General features: G+C 47.8%; 1 protein-coding gene across 1 annotated transcript in view; it reads left to right on the plus strand.

Moving 5' to 3' along the window:
• The window catches only part of LOC146784046 (acyl-CoA dehydrogenase family member 11-like), a 502,630-nt gene that overhangs the window by 136,608 nt on the left and 341,981 nt on the right, over nucleotides 1–24,041 (plus strand). Inside the window, exons 4-5 of the mRNA XM_085635447.1 lie at nucleotides 1,009–1,108; nucleotides 23,646–23,763. Of these exons, the coding sequence (XP_085491573.1) occupies nucleotides 1,009–1,108; nucleotides 23,646–23,763 (218 nt within the window). The remainder of the gene's footprint in view (nucleotides 1–1,008; nucleotides 1,109–23,645; nucleotides 23,764–24,041) is intronic.

The following is a 24,041-nucleotide window of genomic DNA, read 5'->3' on the forward strand; positions in this document are numbered from 1 at the left end:
TCGACCATCTGAAGGGGAAGTTTCCCAGAGTTCGTAGACCAGCACCTGTTTTGGAGCATATATTCTACATAACTCATTTGGACATTTTTGAACCAATGGATGATGCAAAATTGACCTGAAAAGTAACATTTTCTTTCTATGGGTGTGTTGACAGAAGAGTAGTTCTGTTTACTGGGACTCCTTAGTAGAGAGCCCGTTTCCCATTTCTTGGCTACAGTAAAGTTGCTGATGAGAGGGCTGTGGAAAAAAGGCACTATCTCCTCTGGGCAAACAAACTACGGCACACAATGCCAAGGAAGCAAATTACATGATCTGTTCACCAAAGAAGATACTTGTTTCCTAAAGCTGGGGCCAATGATAAACTTTCTAGCAGAACATAATTGAAACCTTAATTGCCACCTTAGGGTAATGGTGCCTTAGCCTTTGGACTCTTAGAGTACTTGCATGCGACCTGGATATATTCTACTTGTGTCTTCTTCATACATTAGTGCCTGACTGCTTTGTTGAATAAGGCCACCTAGAAGGGGACTCTAGTGACTTGACATGTTGAACCTATGAAGTAATTTGTTCTTAAAAGTTTTGCTTATTCATTTGTCTTTAACAATAAAAAGTTGTGATTTTTAGAAAGACATGTATTGTTGGTTATGCTTTTGCACAATTTCGTTTGAAATTTAATTGGCTAAAAGTGTTTTCAAATTTGAATTTTAGTGGATTTCATTATAAAAATCACAATATGTTGCCTTGATATCAGTAGTTTATCTTTATGAAATTTTTCTTAAAAATAGAGACATCTCTCCTTAAACGTGTTCCTGGATCCCACACAAAGGTGGGCCATTCTATTTATGAATTTAATGAAGATTCTGCTTCTGGATACTTAAATTTACTAGTATTTTTTTTTATGCTCTGGATACCTACTTTGTAGACTCATTTAAAAAAAAAATTATATTCAGCTTTGTGCTCATTTACTGCTTCTCCTTTCCTTGTTCCGAGAATGTTTTTCTCTTTTAGTCGAGTATATCAGGTGGCTAAGATGTACCTCTACGCACCATCTTCAGGCCTGTTCAGCTGCCCGCTTGCCATGACTGATGGAGCTGCGAAAGTAATTGAGGTAAAAGTTGCAGCAGGTATTATGGTTACTGATGTGAGAGTGGCCTGGGTTCATTATATTTGCTACATTGAAAAAGTCACTTAGGGCTAATAAATTTGACCCTTGAGCTGACGTCTCACCAGAGATGTGCTTGAGCAGCTGAAAAAGAAGCACAAATCCCAACTAAATTGTTTTGCAATTCAATTTTTTACTTACTGTGAAAAGGCTGTTTTTTTGCCACTTTGAAGCTGCATGCATAAATAAAGGAGGTGATAGTTGCAGTTTGACTACAGTGTGCCAAATATTGTGGCTAATATAAGAAGGATAACTACTCGATAGGCAGCTATACACAGAAACACAGTGGGGCTGAATTAGTACAGTAGCGGCTCAAAACAGTACTGGCGTGGTGAAACACCCGTGCACTAAAATACACATAATTCCCGGGAGCTCTGCCACATCTCCCATTTTGAGACTGCCTTTGGGTGTTTGTACTGAGAGTGGATCCAGCTCTGAGGATTCCTTTGTGACACGTTTCTGCCCTCCCAGTAATCCAGCACCCAAAATACAGAGTCCACATTGGACTTGGATCCTCCTGACTGCGTAGGATTTCAAATTGTGGCAGTCCCAGTCTGAACACCGCTGCTTTGAGCACTGGTGACCCTGAGCCAAATTGGAATGTCATCTAGTCTTTTGATTTAGCAGTAACTGCCGAAAGTGCAGCTACACCCTTGCCCACCTCCACAGTCCAGCTTCTCTCGCCGTCCTGCCAGCCAACAGCGCACCCGACCGATTCAGCTGCATCCTCCTAAACATGCGTTCCCTCCACAAACACGCCACAGAAATCTGGGACCTCCTTGACGCCGTCTCGCTTGCAGGAATCCACTTATCGAATTAAGACAAACATGACCTGCATGGAAGGGATGATGAAAGAGTTTAGGCAACTGAGAATAAGCAGGAACTGAACCATCCTGACAAGCAAGTTTGAGATGGCGTTTAAAAATGTAGATTCTGGGGCGTGGCTAGCTGCCAGCGAAGATGGCCACAGCCTGAGAGAGCTCTGAGGCCGAAGGAGTCTCTCCCAAACTATCCTGCCACTTATCCGCTGCTACATCAACGTTTGACATCGTCCCTGCATGCCTAAATGCCGCGGTGATGCTTACTGATAGTCTCCGCGAAAACTGAACCGCCGCAGGGCAGTAACACCGAAGAGAAGGTCCACGGCCTACGAGTATCGTCCGAGCCGGGACTTCAAGTGGTGACGTCCGGTGGCTGCCGCGGAGCGCGTGAGCGGCCCGGAGGTGACTCAGAAGGCAGAGGCCCGGCTGCGCTGGTAGCGCTGCATCAGCACACGGAGGTGGGGATCTGCGGATGCGGGACGGAGACGCCTACGCTGCGGTGGCTGAAGGGGGTCGGCCCCCGGTTGGAGGACGGAGAACTAATAGCATGGGGAAGAGATAACAGCGCTTGCAGTACCGTGTTGCGGGGGCTAGCCGCCACCGGCAATGAACGTGGACATGACTCGAGAGTCTCGGGAGAGTAACACAGGCACTGGGAGTATAGAGGCACCAAGGTGGAGCCCGAAGGTGGTCCTGGGTGATGCCGTGAAAGGCTTCCCTCATTACTCCACACAGTAGCAGATCACGTGAACACTGTGGGGGTGCCTGAGGGGCCATTATACCGGCAACTTGTCATATAAAGCCCGCCTTGAGCCATTAAAGCTGTGGATCACCAGGTTTGGGAGACAAAATAAAATGGGGCCTGTTATTACACTGTTTAAAAAGGTGTGCTCCATCGGTTGCTCTCTTGCAGGAGACGCACCTCACTGGTAATGCAGCAAAGCTTTGAATCGATGGGGGTTCACAATGATTGCACACTCGGAGTTCACCTCCGGCTCAAGAGGAGTAGGAATTCTAGTCAGAAAACAGTGGCAGCTCATAATACAGCATACAAAAACAGATAAATATGGACGATTTGTGGCAATATCTGGTCAATGGGAAGGGAGGCCTATTAATATTGTGTCGGTCTACATTCCTCCTGCCCTCCACACAATAACGCTCCCAGCACTTAGTGACTTTCTGCTTGCTCTGCCGGAGGGAGAATTATTGATTGGCGGAGACTTTAATGATGCCATTGATGGGACCTTAGACCGATACCCCGCCAGGCCACGTCCAAGTGGTGTCTCCCAGACCGGGAGCTCTATAGAGGTGCTGGGACTTACTGACGCGTGGAGATACCGGCACCCTGACACACGACAATTCACTTTCCATTCTGGGGTCCATAACAGTCCTTCAAGGATCGATTATTTTTTCACCTCAGCTATGTGTCTGAGAAACGTTGAGTCTGTGGAGATTAGGCCAAGAGGCATTTCAGATCACTCCCCAATACTCTTAACATACACAAGGAGTCACAAGATATGGCAGCGTACCTATCCTATCTATCTTGACTATCTGCAAATCCCTACAATCAAGAAAGCTGTCACTACTGCCACTCATAATTACTTCCAGGAAAATATGTCCTCAGTCAGCTCCCCTACCGTGCTTTGGGAAGCTTACAAGACAGTACTCAGAGGCTGCGCCATCGTCGCTATCACCGGTTATAGGCGTAGTAAACAACAGGAACTGAATAAACTAGAGCTGGCGCTGCATGAGGCAGACGCCCAATGCTCCAGCGATCCTTCCCCAGCTGTGTCACAATACCTGTCCCTCAAACAACAAGAGCATAGGGACTACCTCAAAGACATGGTTAGGTCACGCATGACAGCAACACAGCACAAGATTTATGAAACCGGCGACAAGGCTGGAAGACTTCTGGCATGGCTGGATAAGCGTGATGTGGCGCGACACTTCCACCAGGTCTACACGCCGACGTCCGTTATGACTACAGAGGAGGTGCATTCCTATATCAAAGATATCGCCATGCCCAAACTCGCACCAGAGGAGGCCCTCGAGCTCGAGGCTGATCTTACGGTTGCAGAGCTGCAGCTGCCGATCGGGTTGCTACAATCGGGGAAGGCAATGGGGCCTAATGGTATACCGGTAGAAATATACAAAAAAACAGCCAAAACACTAGCCCCGCACCTGCTAAACATGTATCGTGATAGCCTCCAAAACGGTGAGCTCCCATTAGATCAGCGGGTAGTCACTATAGTAGCGATCCCAAAACCTGGAAAGCCCCCCGAGGAATGAACCTCCTACTGTCCCATATCCTTAATCAATGCAGAGGCAAAAATCCTAGCAAAACTTCTTGCGATGCGGCTCACGCCGCATCTAGAGAGACTGATTCATCCAGACCAGTCTGGCTTCATGCCGGGCAGAAATACGGCGTTAAACTTGCGGCGACTGCATGGAGTGATGGCCCGCATACCATATTTGCAAGAGCCGGCAGTTATCCTTTCCCTGGATGCTCGAATGGCGTTCGATATGGTGGAGTGGCCCTTCCTTTTTGCAGTGCTTACTCATTTGGGCTTTGGCCCCAAATTTTGTGCATGGATTCGCTTGCTATACACCAACCCGGTGGCGCATGTAACGGCCAATGGTCATATTTCCAGGGACTTCCCACTCTCACGAGGCACACGTCAAGGATGCCCTCTGTCACCACTGCTGTTTGCTCTTTTTACTGGAGCCGCTTGCGGCATGGAGCAGATGGGAGCCAATGATTCGGGGACTTAGGTGGACAGCTGAGTGGGAGGACAGCGTCTCACTGTACGCGGATGATGTGCTATTATATATGGCCTCTACCAGTCGCTCTATTCAGGCGCTCCTCAATATATGTGAGCTTTTTGGTCGAGCGTCTGGATATACCATCAATTGGTCCAAATCTGTTCTATTTATATTGTGCGGACCACCGCCTCAGCTCCCCAAGGATTGCCTACTAAAAGTTGCAAAGGGCACTTTTAAATATTTGGGAATCTATATCACTGCACACTCGGGTGAATTCTATAACAGGAATCTTGTGCCCCCTCTGGAGCGTTTTAAACGAGATGTGATACACTGGGGAACACTGCCGTTGACACTCCTAGGAAAGGCGGCACTTTTTAAAATGATGGCGCTTCCTCGATTCCTGTACGCTATTGAGAACGCACCATTCCTGGTACCCCCAGGCTATTTCAAAACGATAAAAGCGCAGGTTTCCAGCTTACTGTGGGGAAACAAACCGGAGCGAATTGCGCAGGGTAAATTGGTGAAGGGGTGGTACGACGGGGGAATAGCGCTCCCAAACATACAGTTGTACTACTGGGCAGCACAATTAAAGATTATCAATCAGTGGATACACGCCCCGCAAACGGATCCCGCCTTTAAAGCCGATAGACACAAATTGAGGGCGGAGGGTATAATCTCAGCGCTATACAACGAGAAACGACCCCCTTCTTTACTTGGACCTACAAAACACACAATCACTCTATGGTGCAAGGCACACGCTATATTAGGCTGGCGGGGTGTTATAACCCAACTCACTCCACTGTAGGATACCAAACGGTTGGGACGACTCAAGAACAGTAAAGGTTTTGCGCAATGGGACGCGATTGGCATCTCCACGGTGGGCGACATGTGGCGCAAAGGAGAAATAATCACATTTGAATGTCTTAAGTAACAATATGACCTGGCACCCTCGGAAATATTCCGCTATTTACAGGTAAAACACGCACTACAAGCCGCCCTTCCGACGGGTACAGGAGTCCCAGAGGCCACCCCCTTAGAAGATAGACTACTTACAGACCATATGCAAAAGCGAGCCACTTCTTTTACCTACCGTAAGCTAATCAACAACTTACCAGATCCCACCACAGCACTCGGGGGGGAAAATGATCCAGAGACGTTGGGGAACTAGACGATACCGACTGGCAGGACGCAACGGCATCCCCACGGGAGGTGAGCATATCCTCAAGGCTTAGGTTGGTACAGCTTAAAGTATTGCACCGCAGTTACTATACTAGAGTCACCCTCTGTAGAATAGGGAAAGCTTCCCATCCGTATTGCTTGAGACGCTGTGGGGACGAAGGGACCTTTTTCCACACAATGTGGGAGTGTCCCAGAATAGCGGACTACTGGATTAGAGTTATGAGGACAATATCTCAGGTAGTGGGGGAATCACTTATGCCGGAGCCCAAAAGTTGCCTGTTAAATGTTTGGGGTCCGAATGATCTCACGCGTCAGGCACAGGAATGGGCTACGCTAGGAATAATGGTGGCTAAGCGGAACATCGCGCAGAGATGGGGCTCGGAGGAGCTACTGACGATCACAGCCTGGTATAAAGACTTGGACGTAACCATGTAACTGAAAAAACAGTATACATTAATCGTGGGTGTCCGCGTAAATGGAACAAAGTGTGGGGGGCATGGAATGCATTTAGGGGATATACCTGCGAGCCCCCTGAGGAGCAGCTGGAGGGGGTGTCGGGGACCGAGTCGGACGGGGATGTATAGAATCCATGTATGTAATGTTACTGTATGTTAAAGTTTATCTAGCCAAAACTGTGAGAAGGGATGTAATGATAATAAATGCTGAAATGCACTTCTACTGTATGTCTACGGAACGAACTATGCTAAATTTTGATTGTAGCAATAAAAACACTAAAAAAGGTTTTTAAAAAAAATGTAGATTCTAGATTGATTCATGAGTCCGTGACTGATATGCACAATGCATTGTCCCTTCTCTCATGCAATTAGAAACCAAAGTGGAGCCTCTAGAGAAAGGACCCTCAGAATACTGGGAATAAACCCACTAGTTGACAGTGAGTACACGTGAGATATTTTACAGAAATTCCTACAAAATCAGGTGCTAGGGATTGAATTCTCTTGCCATATTGAAGCTGTCAAAGCCTCCAAACTCACAAAATTCAGGAACGGGAACACTGCTGTGGAACAGTCTAAAACACAGCAAAGTGACCTTATAACAAAAGAAGCACTCATGATCTTAGACCGTCACATATCTGGAGGGGAGGTGCCTCTGCCGCAGTGTTGGGCATCCTTGTGGTGGAGGCAGGAAGTACTGGCAGTAAAGCTGGCTTACAGAGGGCTGTATTGTTGCCCTAAAGACTCTGGGTGCAGCACGAGTTGATCACACAATTTTCCAACCAAATGCTGCCTTCGAGTACCCGGAGTCGCAAAACCACGGCATCACTGAAGGAGCCTTTAAAAGCTTACATTGATCCCCCTCCCTGCTCACTACGATGATACACAATTTCTAGAGGCATGGTCTTGTGTTAGTCCTCTCCTTTAGGATTGAAGAGGGTGTCTGTTAATCAGTCTGTACCGAATAAAGCAATGTATTAATAATTGGAGTGAAAAACTTCTTTATTGAAGAAACACCAACACAGGCTCCACAGAGGTGCGGAGCTGCGGGGAAACAGCCGCCCCATAAGTAACCAGCTGTCGTCTGTCAACATTCTAGAACTGACAGCTGGTGACAGGGAGCATTGAACAATACGGTGTCCGTGGGCAGACATAAGGGTAAAGATCGCAACACATCTTCCCCCCATAGGAGATGAGGGAACAGAGAGGGATGAAAAGAGAGAGAGAGAGAGATAGATAGGGCAAATAATAACATTGCCTGTGCATAAAGCAGTAATGGCATGAAAACAATATATTATTCACAAATATAATCCAAGAGTTTCAATGGAGGCACCAACCTTCTTCCAACTCTACTCTTGGTTCTGGGAACAGGGGTACCCTTCATGGGAGTAGAGATGGGTAGTGAGGATGAGGCATGTACATCGCTTTCAGTGGGATAGGACTCGTAGTCAGCTTCCTCATCCGATAAAGCACTGAGTGCTCTACCCTGGGCAGGGTTGCACGATTCAGTGTTGGAGTTGGAGTGTTGGAGTTGCAAAACACCTTACCTATAAAGGTTGCACGCACTAGTTTGTCCCCTTGCTAGTGGGCCCACTCCTCTTAACTCTGACCATGTCCCCAGCATTAAGTGTGGCAGGTCTGCAACCATGTTTCTTGTCGTACTGGTTCTTGCTTCCGGATTGTGCGTCCACCAACTTGGACCTCACTTGGTCAGCCGACCAAAAGATCTCTTTTAGCAGCCATCAACCACCCTACATTGTCCATTGACAAAGGAGCTTTACCTCTCATTAGTTCAAAGGGGCTGTGGCCAGTACTGCTGCACGGTGTGATGCGATAAGCCCAGAGGGTTTTAAGGACTTCCTATCTCCACACCCACTTGCTGAGGAATTGTGGTTCACATCATAACAGCACATCAGAACAATTTCTATAATGAGTGGAAAATAAAAGGCAGATTGCTTCAAAAGCTCAAGCAAACTATTAACCAAGAAAATAGTAAAATATTGTTTTTTTTTTTTTGTTCAAATCTTTTTTATTAACCTTTTTGTTTGTTTTTGCACATTGGTCAATAAAACATAGTCAGAATAGCACTCATGTAACAGATGAGAAAAAAAGGGAGTGGGGAGAAAATGAATTGCCAGCAGCTAGGTACACTTTGTCTGATTACAACATGGCAATGAAAATTCTGGGTACATTAATTACATCAAAGCTTGCGGCAATGTCCCAAGAAAGGCGGAGTGGTGCGTACAAGATACGGCATTAGGTATTATGAGAAGAACAAAAACCGCAAGATATATAGGTAGGGCATCACTCACGCAACAGATGGTAAAAAGGGGGGGGAAAAAATCGATTGCCAGCGACAGGGTACAGTCTGGTTAATAACTACATGATGATGAAAATTCAGTGTGCATTAATTACATCAAAGCTAGTGGAAAATATCCCAAGAAAGACAGGGTGGTGCTGAGAAATCACAGCATTGAGTAATGTGCGAGTAATGCAGGAGCAGTGCAGTTCAAACGTAACCGGGGACATAGGGCAACAAAAGCGAATGAAGGGTAGGATAGAGTCGCGCAAGACCTGCCGCCATAGCTAAATTTGCTAGAGGACCTAAAAACACCTCTAAGACTCAGTGGCAGCGGGGTTCTGAGGTAGAAGGGCAGTGGCAGCCTGGGTGTCGGTGTTAGTCCGGAATCGCGTCAGTGTGGGTGGCACCCTGAATGATAGTCCTCTGTGATGTAGGCAGGGATCCTGTGTCTGTCCCCGAAAGCTTGGAGACCATCGCATCCCGTTGAGGTGCCAGAGGGAACATACCAATGCCAAGCAGGTCCTCTCTGCGCAGCACCGCACCCTCCGCCCAGTTGGATAAGGATCAGTGCCAAGCAAGAGGTTGAGGCGGGATTTCTCGCGCTTGGTGATCAGGCGTTTGGCTGTTATTAGGCTTAGGTCTAGAAACCTTGTGGCAGCTCTATATTTCTTGTTTCTGCTGAAGAGGTGCAGTACGTGGGCCTCCCAGGTTGGGGGAATGGTGCGGGCTGTGCAGCTTATGAGGGTAGTTGTCACGGTGTGCCAGTAGTCAGTCAGGACTGAGCATCCCCACAGCATATGTATCAAGTTGGCATCCAATTGCTGGCAGAGGGGGCAAGCCGCAACTATGCAGAGGAAGTACCTGTTTATTTGGGCTGGGGTAAGGTAGGCTTGATGCAGTATGGAAAATTGTATCTGTCGGAATCGTTGATTCCATGGGATGCAGGCCGGATCGCTACGGGCAGCTATCCATTCCCTATCAGTAAACGCTCTACCCAGGGCCTCCTACCAGTGAAGCCGAAGGCGAGTGAGGTCTGTTTCCGTGTGTTGTCGAAGTGAGGATGCGAACCAGCGCGTGAGATGTCTCCCTCTCCCCATCACGTGAAGGTACTGCAACGTATGGTGTATGGGGGGCTCCTGGGCGAGCGCACCCCATTTGGACGCTAATGAGGCTATGAGTGTTCCGTGTATTAGGAACTGCCCAGGAGGTATATTTTCCCCTACTGTGAGGTCCTGGAATGAAATAAGAGCGCCTTCTTGAAAGAGGTCCCCCACATTTTGTATCTCCTCCGAGGTCCAGTAATGTAGTCCGCTGCCGTTGTGTAGGTGTCCCCCTGTGGAGTTCCCAAAAGTGGGATGGCAGGTGCGTATGGAATGGTGGCTCTCGTGAGGAAAAGGCACCTGCGAAAGCATTTGTGTGCTACAGTGAGGAGGAAAATATCTGGAGGTCTAAGTGTGGATCAGGGATGGAAAATCTGTAGTAGGGTTGTTAGTAGTAGCGGGGGTTGCAGAGAGGCCGTGTCTAGTAGATAACGGGAGGACATCCACCTGGCGACCCATTGCAGCTGGGAGGCCAGGTAATAATGCTCAAAATTGGGCACCGCGAGTCCGCCCAGCTCAGCTGGCAGATAAAGCTTTCCCATGGACACTCTATGGCGTGAAGTCCCCCATATGAAATCTCGTACTACTCTTTCCCACTGCTTAAAGAAGAGGAGGGAGATGATGAGGGGTAGTGTGGCAAAATAATAAAGGAGGTGGGGGAAGAACCACCATTTTAACCAGTGTGACTCTACCAGTGATTGCCAACAGGAGAGTCTTCCAGAAATTCATCTGAGATCGAATTGCCGTGGTAGCCCGGACAACATTTCCGTCAAAGAGGTCGGCTTTGGTGCAATAAACCCGAACACCTAAGTAACGAAAAGGGTCAGTGCACCAGGCCACCGGTGCCCCGGCTGAGTGTGTAGCCTGGATCCGGAGTATACCCCAGGAACGGGGAAGAGTATGGACTCTGTTGGGTTGACCCTCAGCCCGGAGGCTCGCGCAAAAAGGCTAAGGGCTCGATCAAGGGAAGGGGAAATATCATGAAGATCCCTGGCATATATTAACAGGTCATCAGAGTAGAGCGAAAGGGTGTGTATGCCATCGCCTAGTTCTATCCCCATATCAACGTGCGCGCGGATATGAGCCGCCAGCGGCTCCACCGCTAACGCAAATAGTAGCGGGGATAGCGGGCATCCCTGCCGGGTCCCACTCCGTACTCAAATCGGATTGGAAATATATGGGCCCGTCCGAACCCGAACCGACGGATTACAATATAACAGTTGGACTTAGCTGAGGAAGTAGGGGCCGACTCCAAAACGAACCAGGGCAGCAAATAGGAAGTTCCAGGCCAGCGAGTTGAAGGCCTTCTCGAAATCTAATATCATGCAACCGTAACACGGCCAGGTGGTTGGGGCATATTCCGCCACTAGCGGCGCAGGTTCAGGGCCGTGTTCTGCTGTGGAACAAAGCCATTCTGGTCAGAGTGTACCAAATCAGGGACTAACGGAGTCAGTCGGATGGCCAGGACCTGTGCCAGGATCTTATAATCCGAATTTAATATAGCAGTCGGTCGGTAGGAACCAGGCGATGTGGGATCCTTACCAGGTTTCAACAAAGACACCACATTAGTGGTACGCATGGAGGGGGGGGTAAGGTTCCATCCGAGATTGCCTCCAAAAACATCGAGTGTAGCTGCGGTAACAAATGTTCTGCGTAGGCTTTGAAAAATTTCGTTGGAAGACCGTCCGGCCCTGGAGTTTTACCCAAGGACAAGGCACGCAGCGCATCCCGCACTTCGTCTTCCACTATAGGGGAGTCCAGCTCCATGGACTGGTCCACCGTCAGAGTGAGTAACTCCACTGTGTCCAGGAAGGATCCCACGTCATGGGTGTTACCTGTCAGTAGGGTGTCATACAGACGAGTGTAGTGCTCAGTCATCAGCGTGTGAATGTCTCTCTGGTTGCTACGCTTCCGACCGAGGTCGTTAAGTAAGAAATGTATGGGGCGCTGGGGATGTTCCTGTCTAATCAAATAGGCCAGTAGTCTCCAGGCTTTGTCCGCGGTCGAGTGGGAGCAGATCGAATGTACTAAATAGTTATGGCAGCGCAGGCGGTCTAGGAGTGTCGCACGTTCGGTATGGGCAGCATCAAGATGTCGCTGTCTTGCCGGGTTGGTGACAGCTTGCGACTTGACTAGGAGTAACCGTCCCTATATGTGGGTCAACGAGGTGTCTAACTGCCTGCGAATACTCCAAGTCTGTCCCAGACAATGGCCCCTGACCACCACCTTAAAGGCCTCCCATTCAGTGAGGATCGAGTCTGTGGAGCCGGTATTAATCGCAAAATAGTTAGCTATTGCTGCCTCCAGCGAGCTACGGAAGAGGGGTCTTCCAGGGCTGCGGTCTGCAGGCTCCAGGTTGGAACCAGTGGGGGTGGTGCCTCCCAGGCCAGATGCATCAACAAGGGGTTATGATCGGTCGCTTGTATCAAGGGGAGGAGGGCTGCGGATACTAGCATTCGGTCAAGGCGTACTTCTAGCTTATGGACTGGGGAATAGAAGGAGTATACCCCGGAGCAAGGATGATGTTCCCGCCAAACATCTGAAAGGGCCCAGTGCCCTAGCCATGTATTTAAAAGGCGAGTGTTGGAAGAAGCCGTAGTACTAGTAAGGGGGGGTAAAGGAACGGTCAAGGGAAACATCAAGTACTGCATTAAAATCCCCGCCCAGGAGCCATGGGACGTCCCTCCATCGAAGCAATATCTCTGAGAGATCACTCAAAAAGGTGCCCTGAGCAACGTTGGGGGCGTATAAGGAGCCCAGCAGAATCGGTTGGCCGTTCAGTCTGCCGCTGATCAGGACGTACCGCCCCATTGGGTCCATCAGAACTTCCTTTTCTTCCCACGGGACCCCAGCCTTAACCCATATCATCACCCCTCTAGCCATGGACGATTAATTGGTGCTGTATATCTGACCACGCCAACTCCGGTGCAAGCGTGTGGCTTCAGCGGCTGCTAGGTGCGTTCCCTGTAACAGTGCAACACTCGTCTTGTGACGCTGTAAATAGGCATAGATGGCATAGCGCTTAGAAAGTGTCTGGATGCCCTTAACATTCCAAGTTAGGACATGAAGATCGGTCATTGGGGCCATTAAGGTCAGTGTGCCCAACCCGGGCACTGTAGGGCTTCCTGTGTGAAGAACTCCCTTGGACAGAGAGGACGGGGAGGCGGCAGGTCTGTAGGGTCGGCGACTCGTACAGGGGAAGAAAAATAAGAAGGTGGAGTAATATGAAACTTTGCAACAGGAAAAGAGCGGAACCTCAACGTGAGGAACTGCCCAAGCAATCATTCCAAGACAGTATAATGTTGGTTTTAGCCGAGGAATACACATCTGTAGGTCAGTTTGCAACAAAAGAAAACACACACTGACACATTTTTGCCATTTATTAGAGGCATCAAAGAGGGAGATCTTTTTGGTCAGCTGTAACTGAAAATTCCTCTGTACAGTTTCCCCCTCCTTCTGGCCAGTAGATCATGTTCTCTTGTCAAACGATTTCAAGAGCCTCCCAAATGGACTAGACGGATGTAGTGCCCAGATTTCCACTAATGTCAGCGCAAAGGCATCGACCTCTAGAAGCACTTCCCAGTATGTTTTCGAGGGACTGTAGTATAACACTCCACCACAAACCCAACTCTCTACACTTGTACACTTTGCTCTTTTATCTGCTATCTGAGATGTTCTTGAATTCCATTCCTACCACTTCAATCTAATGGCAGTAGGGTTTCAGTCTCTTTAATTATACCTGCTTAGTCCATTTCCTTTTACAGAATGAATGCAAGTCTAGACATTTTGTACGTGTCACAAATCATGGATGTGCAATTTGCACACGGAGAGGTTTGTGAACTGAGATGTAATTTGTGATACAACCAATGTACTAATAGGTTAGAGCACAAATGTACCATTGGCAGGGAGTCTCAAAAGGATCAGCCTAATGAATATTAATAAGGTAGGTCAGACCACCTTTTTTGCCCTTCACCCCTCCCCCATGAACGGATGCATATGCAGGGATGATGGCTAGCAAGAGACCCCCACCTCTACATTTGCTTTCCAAATAGGAAATATATTTTTGAAGCAGCCCATGTACATAAAAGAAACAGGTGCTGCATTAAAGAAAGAGATAGGGTTCTGTTTGGGAAAGCAGAAGGCTCTCCGCTCCCCTCCACCAGCCTTAAGGCCATCTGACACGATTCCCAAACGAGAAGCTGTCCCATGGAAACAGCTTTCCTTTTGTGAATCCCATACCACCCCAATGCAGGTGTTGATATCTGAGTAATGAGCAGCGACAGCGGTTACTATTACTAGCCATTAATTCATCCCCTGGTGACTCCAAATTAGAAGGGGAATGCTCCTTTCACCACTCCTTATATTTACATTACGTAGTTGGTCGCAAAATCCCTTTTACTAGAGGAAAATAATTTTCTGGCTGGTATCGTGTTTGGCAACTAGTCAAAAATACTTTCGCAGTGACATGCCGTTTGATTTTGTGAATCAGAGTTCTGAGCTCAAAAAGTCTTTGTAGTGAGGTATTTTAATCTCAACCAATTATTGTTGGGCTGCCAGCACATACTTGTGAAAATGTGGTGCTCTCAGGACTAAATGCTGTTACTCTGTGCATGCTTCATACACCAGTTGTGCTACCAGGAACTAGGAACTCAAGCTGGCCCCAAGAAACCTGTGTCCAGTAAGGAATAGCTCCTCTTATGTCGCCAACATATTTACAACTTTATTCATCTAAGTTACTTACCCTTAAAGGTAGTTCACCACGTTTCATTGATTGATATACAACTGGCGTTGCCTCTGATAGAGGTGAGAGATGTTATAAAGGGCACGTCCACCAATTACTTGCCCTCTTAGTGCAGTTTCCTGCAGATATACTTTTGCCGTTGTGGGTTTGTCTCTGGAGGGTTGTCGTTAGATCTGCCTGCGATCAGACCCTGTCAAATATAGTGAGGCCAATGTGGTGGTGGATGTTGAGTTCAGGATAGGACTAAGGAGCCATCTGTGGATGGAGTCAGAGTGCTGGCGAGGTCAGATGTGCAAGAGTTAAAATAAGCTCCACTGGCTGTAGAAAATGTTACCAAATTGGTCTTCCAAAAACGAAGCGTCCGTTTTATTTAAACTGGATTCCATGCCTTTGGCGGGGGAATATTTAATAAGCATATGGATTTATAAAATAGTTGACCAGGTCAAAGAGAGCTGGATGAATGTGTGATTATCAGGATACCTAATTATTATTGTACTGATTTCCATCTAGAGTAATTCGGTGTACATTTATCTTAAGTGGGTATTTTGAGGCTGTCCCAAGGATCTGCCACTCCTGAATCGAAGTTGAACACTACTGCTATAAAATATCTCGCAGCCAAAGTAACGTAATGTCCATCATTTTGGGACAGAAAAAAAAAAAAATTACTTTCTTGAATTTCCAGAAATGACAATAACAGGCAGTGACCAAATATCTTGGAGCTTGGGAAGCGTTACTTTGTGGCATGGCTGTGTTTTTATGTTTTTTTGCTGAAGTGTCTTCAGGTGTTGTAGAAACTGGGGTTAGTGTGCCCCTGACCCTCAGTAGAAAGTGGTGTATGTTTTGACTGTAATTAATGAAATGTACTGCTTTTTGGAGAGTGTGGTAGTGCTTCTTGAAATTTGTAAAGAAAACTAAAAAAAATACAACAATAACCAAAAAGGACCGCAGCACAAAACACACTACCACTAAATTAAAACACACCAACAAAACACAAGCTAGTTGAAGGGGTGTTGTGCTAAGTTGACATTTTGTTGTGTTTTGTATTGTCTCGCTGATATGATGTTTTGATAAAATGTTATTGTTTTTCATTTTAATATATATTTTTTAAATATTTTATTTTGTTGCATTTTAACATACAATACTTCTCAAAAGCTGTACCATGAACTATTTGTAAGAAAATAGCCATCCCTCCACATGTGTTGTATAACAGCAGGAATTCCATACAAATGAATCAATAAGGACAAGAAAAAAACATTCCTTTAGTAAGTACTGTCCAAGCCGTTTCTCTCCAGAAAAGTATCCCATCACCCACGGCTAAAAATAAAAAATAATTTTGTTTTCAAGCATCTGCGTCCTACGAGTGGTCTTCGTGTCCCTCCCCTGTTTCTTCAAACCCCGCCAGGAGTAGGCCCCAAATTAGCAAATCATCGATCACCCTTTCATCCCGTCTACACTGACTAAGACGGATCTCCTCTGCCAACCCTCAATTCTTTAACATCTTTCATCCATCCCTGTTCGCTAGGTCCTAAGAGACCCATTCACGAGATGGCAACCATTGTTTTTCCAGTAGTGTGCCGATTACATACATTTCCACTCCATTTCTCCTACCCTTTTGTTTCATGATGTTTCCCTGAAGACATTTGGTCGGTTCCGCAACTAGCACCAAACCCTCGATATATTCCAATCTTTTGACGACTAGGTTCCAGAAATTACTCACGTTGGGGCAATGCAATGCCACGGTGGAGGAATGTAGCAGGGCTGCCCCAACACATAGGACATCAGTCCATCTTGGAAGGGTCTATTGTGTGCAACAAAACCAGAGTGAGATATGTACAGTGTATGTAATTGAAATGTACCAATTTAAACCAGGTGTTACAGCTCCCTTCTTTAACCAGTGCACAAATACCCCTCCACTGCGCCTTATTCAGTAAAGTACTGATTTCCTACCCCCAGGCCAGTTTAGGGTGAAATGCGGTCTTCAGCCCATCAGCAATCTTGGCCCTGTACAGTTGGGATGTCAAATGTCCACCCCCACCAAACTCCAGTAGTGCCCTAAACATGCTGAAGGAGATGGGGACATACAGATATTAGCCAGATATCCTGGACTATATCCACAATACTTGCGTATTGTAGGAACTGGCCCTGACCGACATCAAAGGCCTCCTGAGCTGCTTCAGACGTACGGAACGTTTCATTGGGGTACACATCTCCCAGAGTCAAACAAACCCCTCCCTCCAAGCTGTAAGATCCACCGTTATGGTCAACCGGCAGAATGCTGGAAGATCCCAGAAGTTAAACTTGTCTGCGAAAGGGGTGCGTAATTGTTGAGTTGCGTTGTTGTATTGTATATGGTGATGTGTTTTATTGTATTGTTGAAGTGTTTTTCTGTTATATTGTTTTGTGTTGTTTATCTGTGTTGTCATTGAGTCCTGTTGGTGTGCTGATATGTTGGTGTATTGCTGTTTTATTTTTTTTATTTTTGTTTAAATTCTTTTTATTAACAAACATCGGCAAATCAAACATTACAGAAGATCGGGCGAGTCAGCTAGCACATTTCACACATTTAAAGGGTCAAGCATTAATTCTAATCTTAGGGAGCGTTACGGGGAGTCAGGGTCTTCCCGGTCCTCAATACAGGGTGGTATACAAATCTCCCCTCTATAGTTATTCCATTGGCCCCAGACTCGCGACCACTTTTTGGGGCATCCCCTTACCAGATACACCGTTTTTTCTCTAAACATGCACCAATCAAGATTTCTTTCACAGTCTTCTAGAGTGGGTGGGTGTGCTGCTCCCCATAGCTGAGCGATGTTACGTTTAGCTAGCATAAATCCAAGACTGGCCCACTGAGTCTGCGATGTATTCAAATCTGTAGGCTCCCATATATTTAGTAGGCATCTCCTTGCATCCGGTCGGAGAGTGATGTGTAATACCTCACTAATTATGTCATGTATCTGAAGCCAATATGAGCTAATATATGTGCATTCCCAGATAGTGTGCATGTAGGTGCCAGTAAGTCCACATTGTCTTCTGCATTCCCCCGTGGCAGCCCACCCCATATCGGGCCCCCGATATTTATATTCTGTGAAGGATTTTCAACTGAACTAGCCTTAATCTCGCTGGGATCGCCACTACTTTGGGAGAGGATATTGCCGATTGCCAGTCCTCATCATCCATTTCTATCCCATCCTGGACCCACTTTTCTCTCAGAGCCTGAAGAGGATCTGCCATATGATTGACCAACTTTTTGTATATCAGAGAAATCGTTCTCTTGGGGAGGAGACCATCCAGAATCCTATTCTCTAGCGGGGAGGCCTCCGGGCGGGCTACCGTCGTTGGTAACGCGGACTTGAGCGCATGATGAACCTGCATATAGCGGAACCTTTCCACGTCTGCCAGTTCGTATTCAGCCTGAAGTTCCCAGAAGGTCTTGATCCCACCCTTCCCCCACATATCCTTGATAGCCGAAATTCCAATGAGATCCCACCTGTCAAACCCCTTCGTTTTCCTGAAATGGCCCAGCTTCTCCGCGTCCCAGAGGGGTGGCTAAAGTTGACTTGTTTCTCCATCCCAGAGAGTTTGTGGCCTCGTGCCAGATTTTAACTGAATGTTTTGTAGGGCCCGACAACTGAAATCTCCCGGGACGGGAATAATGAGCTCTACTGTAGTTCCCATCCGGTAGGATCCATTTATCCATAGCATACCCCGGATCATCTATGCGTCTGAACATGCCATGGTTAATAGCTGCCAATTGGGAGGCCCAGTAGTACTTCCTAATATCCGGGAGACTAATGCCCCCGTCATACCAGCTTAACGTTAGCTTGTTTAATGCGATTCGAGGTATTCCGTCTCACAATAGGTCTCTTTGCAGGCGCTTGATTTCCCTAAAGTAGGCTGCTGGGACGACATCCAGTGTATTTTGCAGGACGTAGAGGAATCTGGGCAGGGCCATCATTTTGAAAAGGACGGCCCTACCCAGGAGCGAGGTGGGGAGCTTCCTCCAATGGGCAATGTCGCTCTTGAGTTTTTGGAGGGGGGGGGGCAGGTTGCGAACATATCGACCTGAAGGGTCGAGGGAGACTAAGATCCCCAAATATTTAAACCCACTATCACTAACTTGTATCTGACATCCTCGGGTAGGAACAGGAGGGGTCCTACTAAGCGCAAATAATCAGGATTTCCCCCAATTAATATTGAGTCCCGAGAACCTCCCAAAGACTGCCAGAATATCGAGAACCACCTTTAGGGATTTCTGCGGTGAGGCCAGATAGAGCAAGATGTTATCGGCGTATAATGAAATACGATCTTCCCACCCGGGGGACCACCTCAGTCCTCATATCATTGGTTCCCAACGAATCCAAGCTGCAAAGGGTTCCAAGGCCAGAGCAAAAAGAAGAGGGAACAGCGGGCAGCCCTGACGCGTCCCACGACTAAGTGGGAATGAGGCCGATACCTTCCCGTTCACCACCACTTGTGCCAGAGGTGCGGAGTACAGTAGACGTACCCACTGGATAAATTCCGGACCAAACCCAAACTTGGCCAGAACTGCCCACAGATAGGGCCACTCCACGGTGTCAAACGCAATTGTTGCGTCCAATTATACAATCACCGCTGGTTCTTGAAGAGTGCGGGCTCCATCTATTACCCTGTGTACTCTTCGCAAGTTAAGGGCGGTGTTTCTACGGGGCATAAAGCCAGACTGATCAGGGTGTATTAGGGTTGTGATCACCTCTGTCAATCGATTAGCTAATAGTTTAGCCAAAATTTTGGGCTCTGCATTCAAAAGTGATATGGGCCTATATAAGGCACAGTCCGTCGCAGCCTTTCCCTCCTTATGGATGGTGACAATGGTGGCTAGCCTCTGCTCCCGGGGTAACACCCCCACCTCCCTAGACTCCTCGAACATTGACTTTAAGTGGGGGACCAATTTATCTGGCCGAAGTTTATAAAGTTCAATAGGGAGCCCATTTGGGCCCAGTGCTTTTCCTGAGTTTAAGGAGCGAATCGCCAGAGCGACCTCATCATTTGTTAGGGGACTATCCATATATTTTCGGTTCTCAGGGGAGAGACAAGGAAGCTCGATATCCCGAAGCATCTCATGGGAGTCCGCCTCCGAGTTGGGGGGAAATGGTAGTGTATACCGTTTGAAAGTGTTCTGCAAATCTGTCCACTATTTCCTGCGGTTCCGTGAGTAGGACACCTCCCTCTTATCTAAGTACCGGCACTAGACGGCTTGCCCATTCCTTCCTGTCTAGCCAAGCTATTAATTTCCCGGCCTTATCTCCCAAATCATATAGCCTGCCCTGCTGCTCTCTACTAAGAGCTTTGGCTCTCTCCGTCAGCAGCATTTTGTAATCATGTTGCTTTAAGCTTAGTAGATGCAACTTGTCCGGTGTCACCCCCAATTCCAGTTCGCCCTCCAGACCAAAAATCTCTGTCTCAAGTTCAACAATGTCTTTTTGTTTATCCTTCTTGGAACCGGATATCAGCGATAAAGCCTGCCCACGGATTACCGCTTTTAATGCTTCCCATAAAGACTGGGCGGACTTCACTGAGCCCACATTGTTGGTGAAATATTCGTCTATAGACTTGAGAAGGCCTTTACGGATCTTAGGGTTCCGCAGGTACCAGGGGTTAATTGGGGCCAGTCTCCCCGACGATCCCAGGCTCAAACGGAGCTGGATCCAAAGTGGGGAATGATCAGAAATGCCTCTGGCCAAGTGGCTGATGGTATGTATGTAGGTGGCTTGGGCAGCGGGTACTAGACAGTAGTCCAGCCTAGAGAGGCTGTGGTGAGCTCCAGAATGAAAAGTGTATTGCAACTGCTCTGGGTGGCGAAGTCTCCAGCTATCCACTAGACTCATGGATCTAGGAAGTCAGGCAGCCAGCGGGAAGCCCGCCCCATTTCCCGGGGAGGAAACCTATCCAACTCCCCGGAGACGATCGCGTTAAAGTCGCCCCCCCTGCATCAGAAGTCCCTCAGGCACCGTGAGTAGAGCCATACCCAAATCAGTAAACGTGGTACTCTGAAGACCCGGGGGAACATAAACTGACATAACGGTGATCAAGCGGCCTTCCCACATCCCGGTGACCCCCACATATCTGCCACGATCATCTGTCCATGTGGAATTCACTGCCAGGGGGAAAGTGTTTTTCATCATTATGCCCACACCCCTAGAACCTGATGTAAATCCCGCGTGACCAATCATTTTGTATACTCCCCTGTACATTGCTCTGCAGGTATTGCCAACTAAGTGTGTTTCCTGCAGTAGGACCATATCCGGGGAATGTTTTTTAATATGTTGGAGTACTATACTTCGCTTAATTTTATCCCCTAACCCATTCACGTTCCAACTCAGAACTTTAATCTCTCTATCACCCATCTTTGTAAAGATACTCGATATCTTGGATCGCCATCTTCCGGTTGCTATTGTCTCCTGATCCAGCCACGCTCAAGTTCCGGATCTCTACATCCCTATTCCCATTATCTCTGACATGACCATGGACCCGCCAACATTCCCTTGCTGCCATCTTTGCATTAGGACTTTTGCCGAAACACTCGTATACTGTGCCGATCATAAACAAAAACCACCCAACCCTCCAACTCAAAACCCCACCCCAACATCCCCCCTCCCTGCTGCCTTGCACTCTGGGCTCTGAACTGCCCATTAAAATCTTGCAGAGTGCCTGTCGCCCTAACTAAGTTCAAAGAAAGAAAAATCCCGGGGAGGAGGAGCGGCCCCCGTACTCCCACCCCAGGCAGATAATTTGTTACATTATCGGTTGCCATCATGAATTGAAGACAGTAGAAATTTACCAGTCTCTTGAGCGAAGCGCAGCCCTCACCCCCCCCCCCAAGCACCCCACTGTATCATTGCATTCTTTAGAAAGTTGCCTGCATTGAGAGTCCCTCCTCAGGGCGGCTGCGCCCCCGTCGTGTCCCTGGCTCCCCGATCTGTTTGGCTCCCAACGCCCCTATATTCCATCCACTCCGCCTCCGGTTGATCAAAAAAACACACTTTTCCGTCTGCCTCTACCCGGAGGCGTGCTGGAAATAGCATAGAGTATTTTAGGCCTCTCTCAGGTCTCGCTTCACCGCTAGGAATGTCTTCCTTTGCCTCTGCACTCTTTGTGTAAAGTCCGGGAAGAAGGAGATGTTGGCGTTGTCATAACGGAGAGGGGCGCCTGCCCTGGAATTTTGGAGGATAACGTCTCTATCTCGGAAGTTTAAGACCCGAGCCAACATGGGCCGTGGGGGAGCGCCCGGCCTGGGTCGGCCACCCGGGACCCTGTGGGCTCGCTCGATCACAAAGAATTTACTGAGGCCTTTAGGTTTCAAATGATTGAGAATGAGTTCCTCTACAAAGAGGTTCGCGGTTTGCCCCTCCGACCTCTTGGGAACTCCCAGGATGCGGCGGTTGTTTCAACGAAGACGGCCTTCGTAGTCATCCAGCTTAAGGTCCGAAGAAGTGCGAGAGTCCCGAAGGTCCCTGACCTCTTTTTTTAGCTGTGCGATGTCTCCCACCAAACTGCCCGCTGTTTTTTCCACCTGTTTAACTTTTTCATTTAGTTTCCCCATGTCCGCCCTAATAAGGTTTATGTCAATGGCCATAGTGTCCATTTTATGCTCCAAGGAGGTCTTAACACCAGAGATGGCTACAATGACATCTTTGAGGGAAAGTTCCTGGCCATTCACCCCCGACAGCTGGGGTGCAGGCCACCGCTGAAGGGTGCGTCATAGAGTAGCAAGAGTATTTTCGTTGTGAGTGCCCAGTCTGCTCCTTAACCCAGGTCTCCCATCACTGTCTGGTGGTTGATGGACTTCAGCCTATAGGGGGCCCCACTCTCAGTCACACCGCCACTCACCCCCATCTGTGTGCTCAGTTCACCGACAGCCCTCCGATCAGGAGCACAGCCGTCTCATTGTCCCTGTATTTTGTTTATGCAGTTAGGAAATTACTGCCTCCACTGAGATGCGGCAACCAGCAGGGTCCGATTTTATGAGGAAGACGCGCCGCCGCCATTTTCATATCTCGCGGCCGGGGCGTGAATCGCCTGCAGCGGTTGCTGTCGAGGGGCGGGGAGATCTCCGGAGTGCCTGTGGGGCTCACACGCCGCCTCCGCTGCCCGTACCAAACGTTCGCCGGGCTCCTCGGCTCTGAGGATGTTGCCGCTCCTCCCGGATTCGTGGCGCCACCCCCAGGCCGCCAAGATGCCTCCACGGCCAGACCATCAACTGTGGGTCCCGGCTTTGAGCTCTGCCACAGGCCGCCACCCTCCGAGTCCTCAGGCTACAGACCCACCCAAGGAGTCGGGGTAAGCGGGTTGGGCTCTGCTAGCGCTCCGCCGCTGAGAACTGGAAATCTGTAAATCGGATGGCCATTCAGGATAGATCGGGACGACGACGGGTGACGGAGCTCACTCGCTATGCGGCCATCTTCTCTCCGCACTTGGCCACGCACCTGTGTATTGCTGTTTGGATGTGTTTTGTCATTCCATGCATGTGCTTTATGTTGGTGGGCTGTATTTTGTAACTGAATTGTGGTGACAGGTTGTTTTGTTGTTGTGGTATTACATTACGTTGTTGTCCTGTGTTTTTGTTGATCTCGTTATGTATGGACAAAGAAACCAGGTACTGCTGCCTGAAACCCACTTTCATGATATAGGGGTAAAACAGTGTACCAAATCAAGCATTATTTGCAACTAAGGGCAAGTTACAGCCGCAAGCAAAACATACTGTGATCAGCCCACCGAGTTTAAATTAGTTATTAATCTAGAAGTACGAATTTGTTCTTGAAAGTGTTACAAGTGTACGACTTAAAATCTCAGGAGACAAATGCATGCTAACAGATATGTCTCTATTGCTCAATATATTAAAGCCCTCACAGAGGTACAGAGGTGATGCAGAAATATGATAGTTATTAAAGAAAATACGTGGCTACTCTAATTTACTGCCCCTTTTCTGTTTCCTATTTTACTTTTCTGCTCGTATGCTCTTTATCGTCCCATTGCTCTTTCATGTACCCTTATTATGTATTTTACGCTTTCTCCGTTTTTCAGTTCACGCTCACTTTTGATTTTTGATTCTTATGTTTTTTGCTCACTCCATGTCCCTTTCTTTTTAGACATTGGGTAAGTCTGGTATTTTGGAAGAGGCTTATAACCATTTGATTTCACGGGACCCAAAAACATTCTGGACTTCAGGGCAGTGGATGACGGAAAGGAAAGGAGGTTCTGATGTTGGTGAGTGTTCGGTATTTACATTTATTTCCTCACTAATCGGAGGGGTGGGACATGCGAGTCCTTTTCTCTGGATTCTCACTAAGTCAATTACTTGTGGACAGTATTTTCTTTGTGTTATGTTATTTACCACTGATGTTCCGGGATTTAAGTTGCTATTTAACTCTAGTTGGATAACCAAGTTACTCCATTTGTACATTTGCCCCCCAGAGATAGTAAGACTAAAAGGTCAATATGTAATCTATGAGGTGCTAGAGGATTTGAAACATGATTATTGTACA

The sequence above is a fragment of the Triturus cristatus genome, chromosome 11, assembly GCF_964204655.1.
Source record: "Triturus cristatus chromosome 11, aTriCri1.1, whole genome shotgun sequence".
In the NCBI taxonomy this organism is placed as follows: domain Eukaryota; kingdom Metazoa; phylum Chordata; class Amphibia; order Caudata; family Salamandridae; genus Triturus; species Triturus cristatus.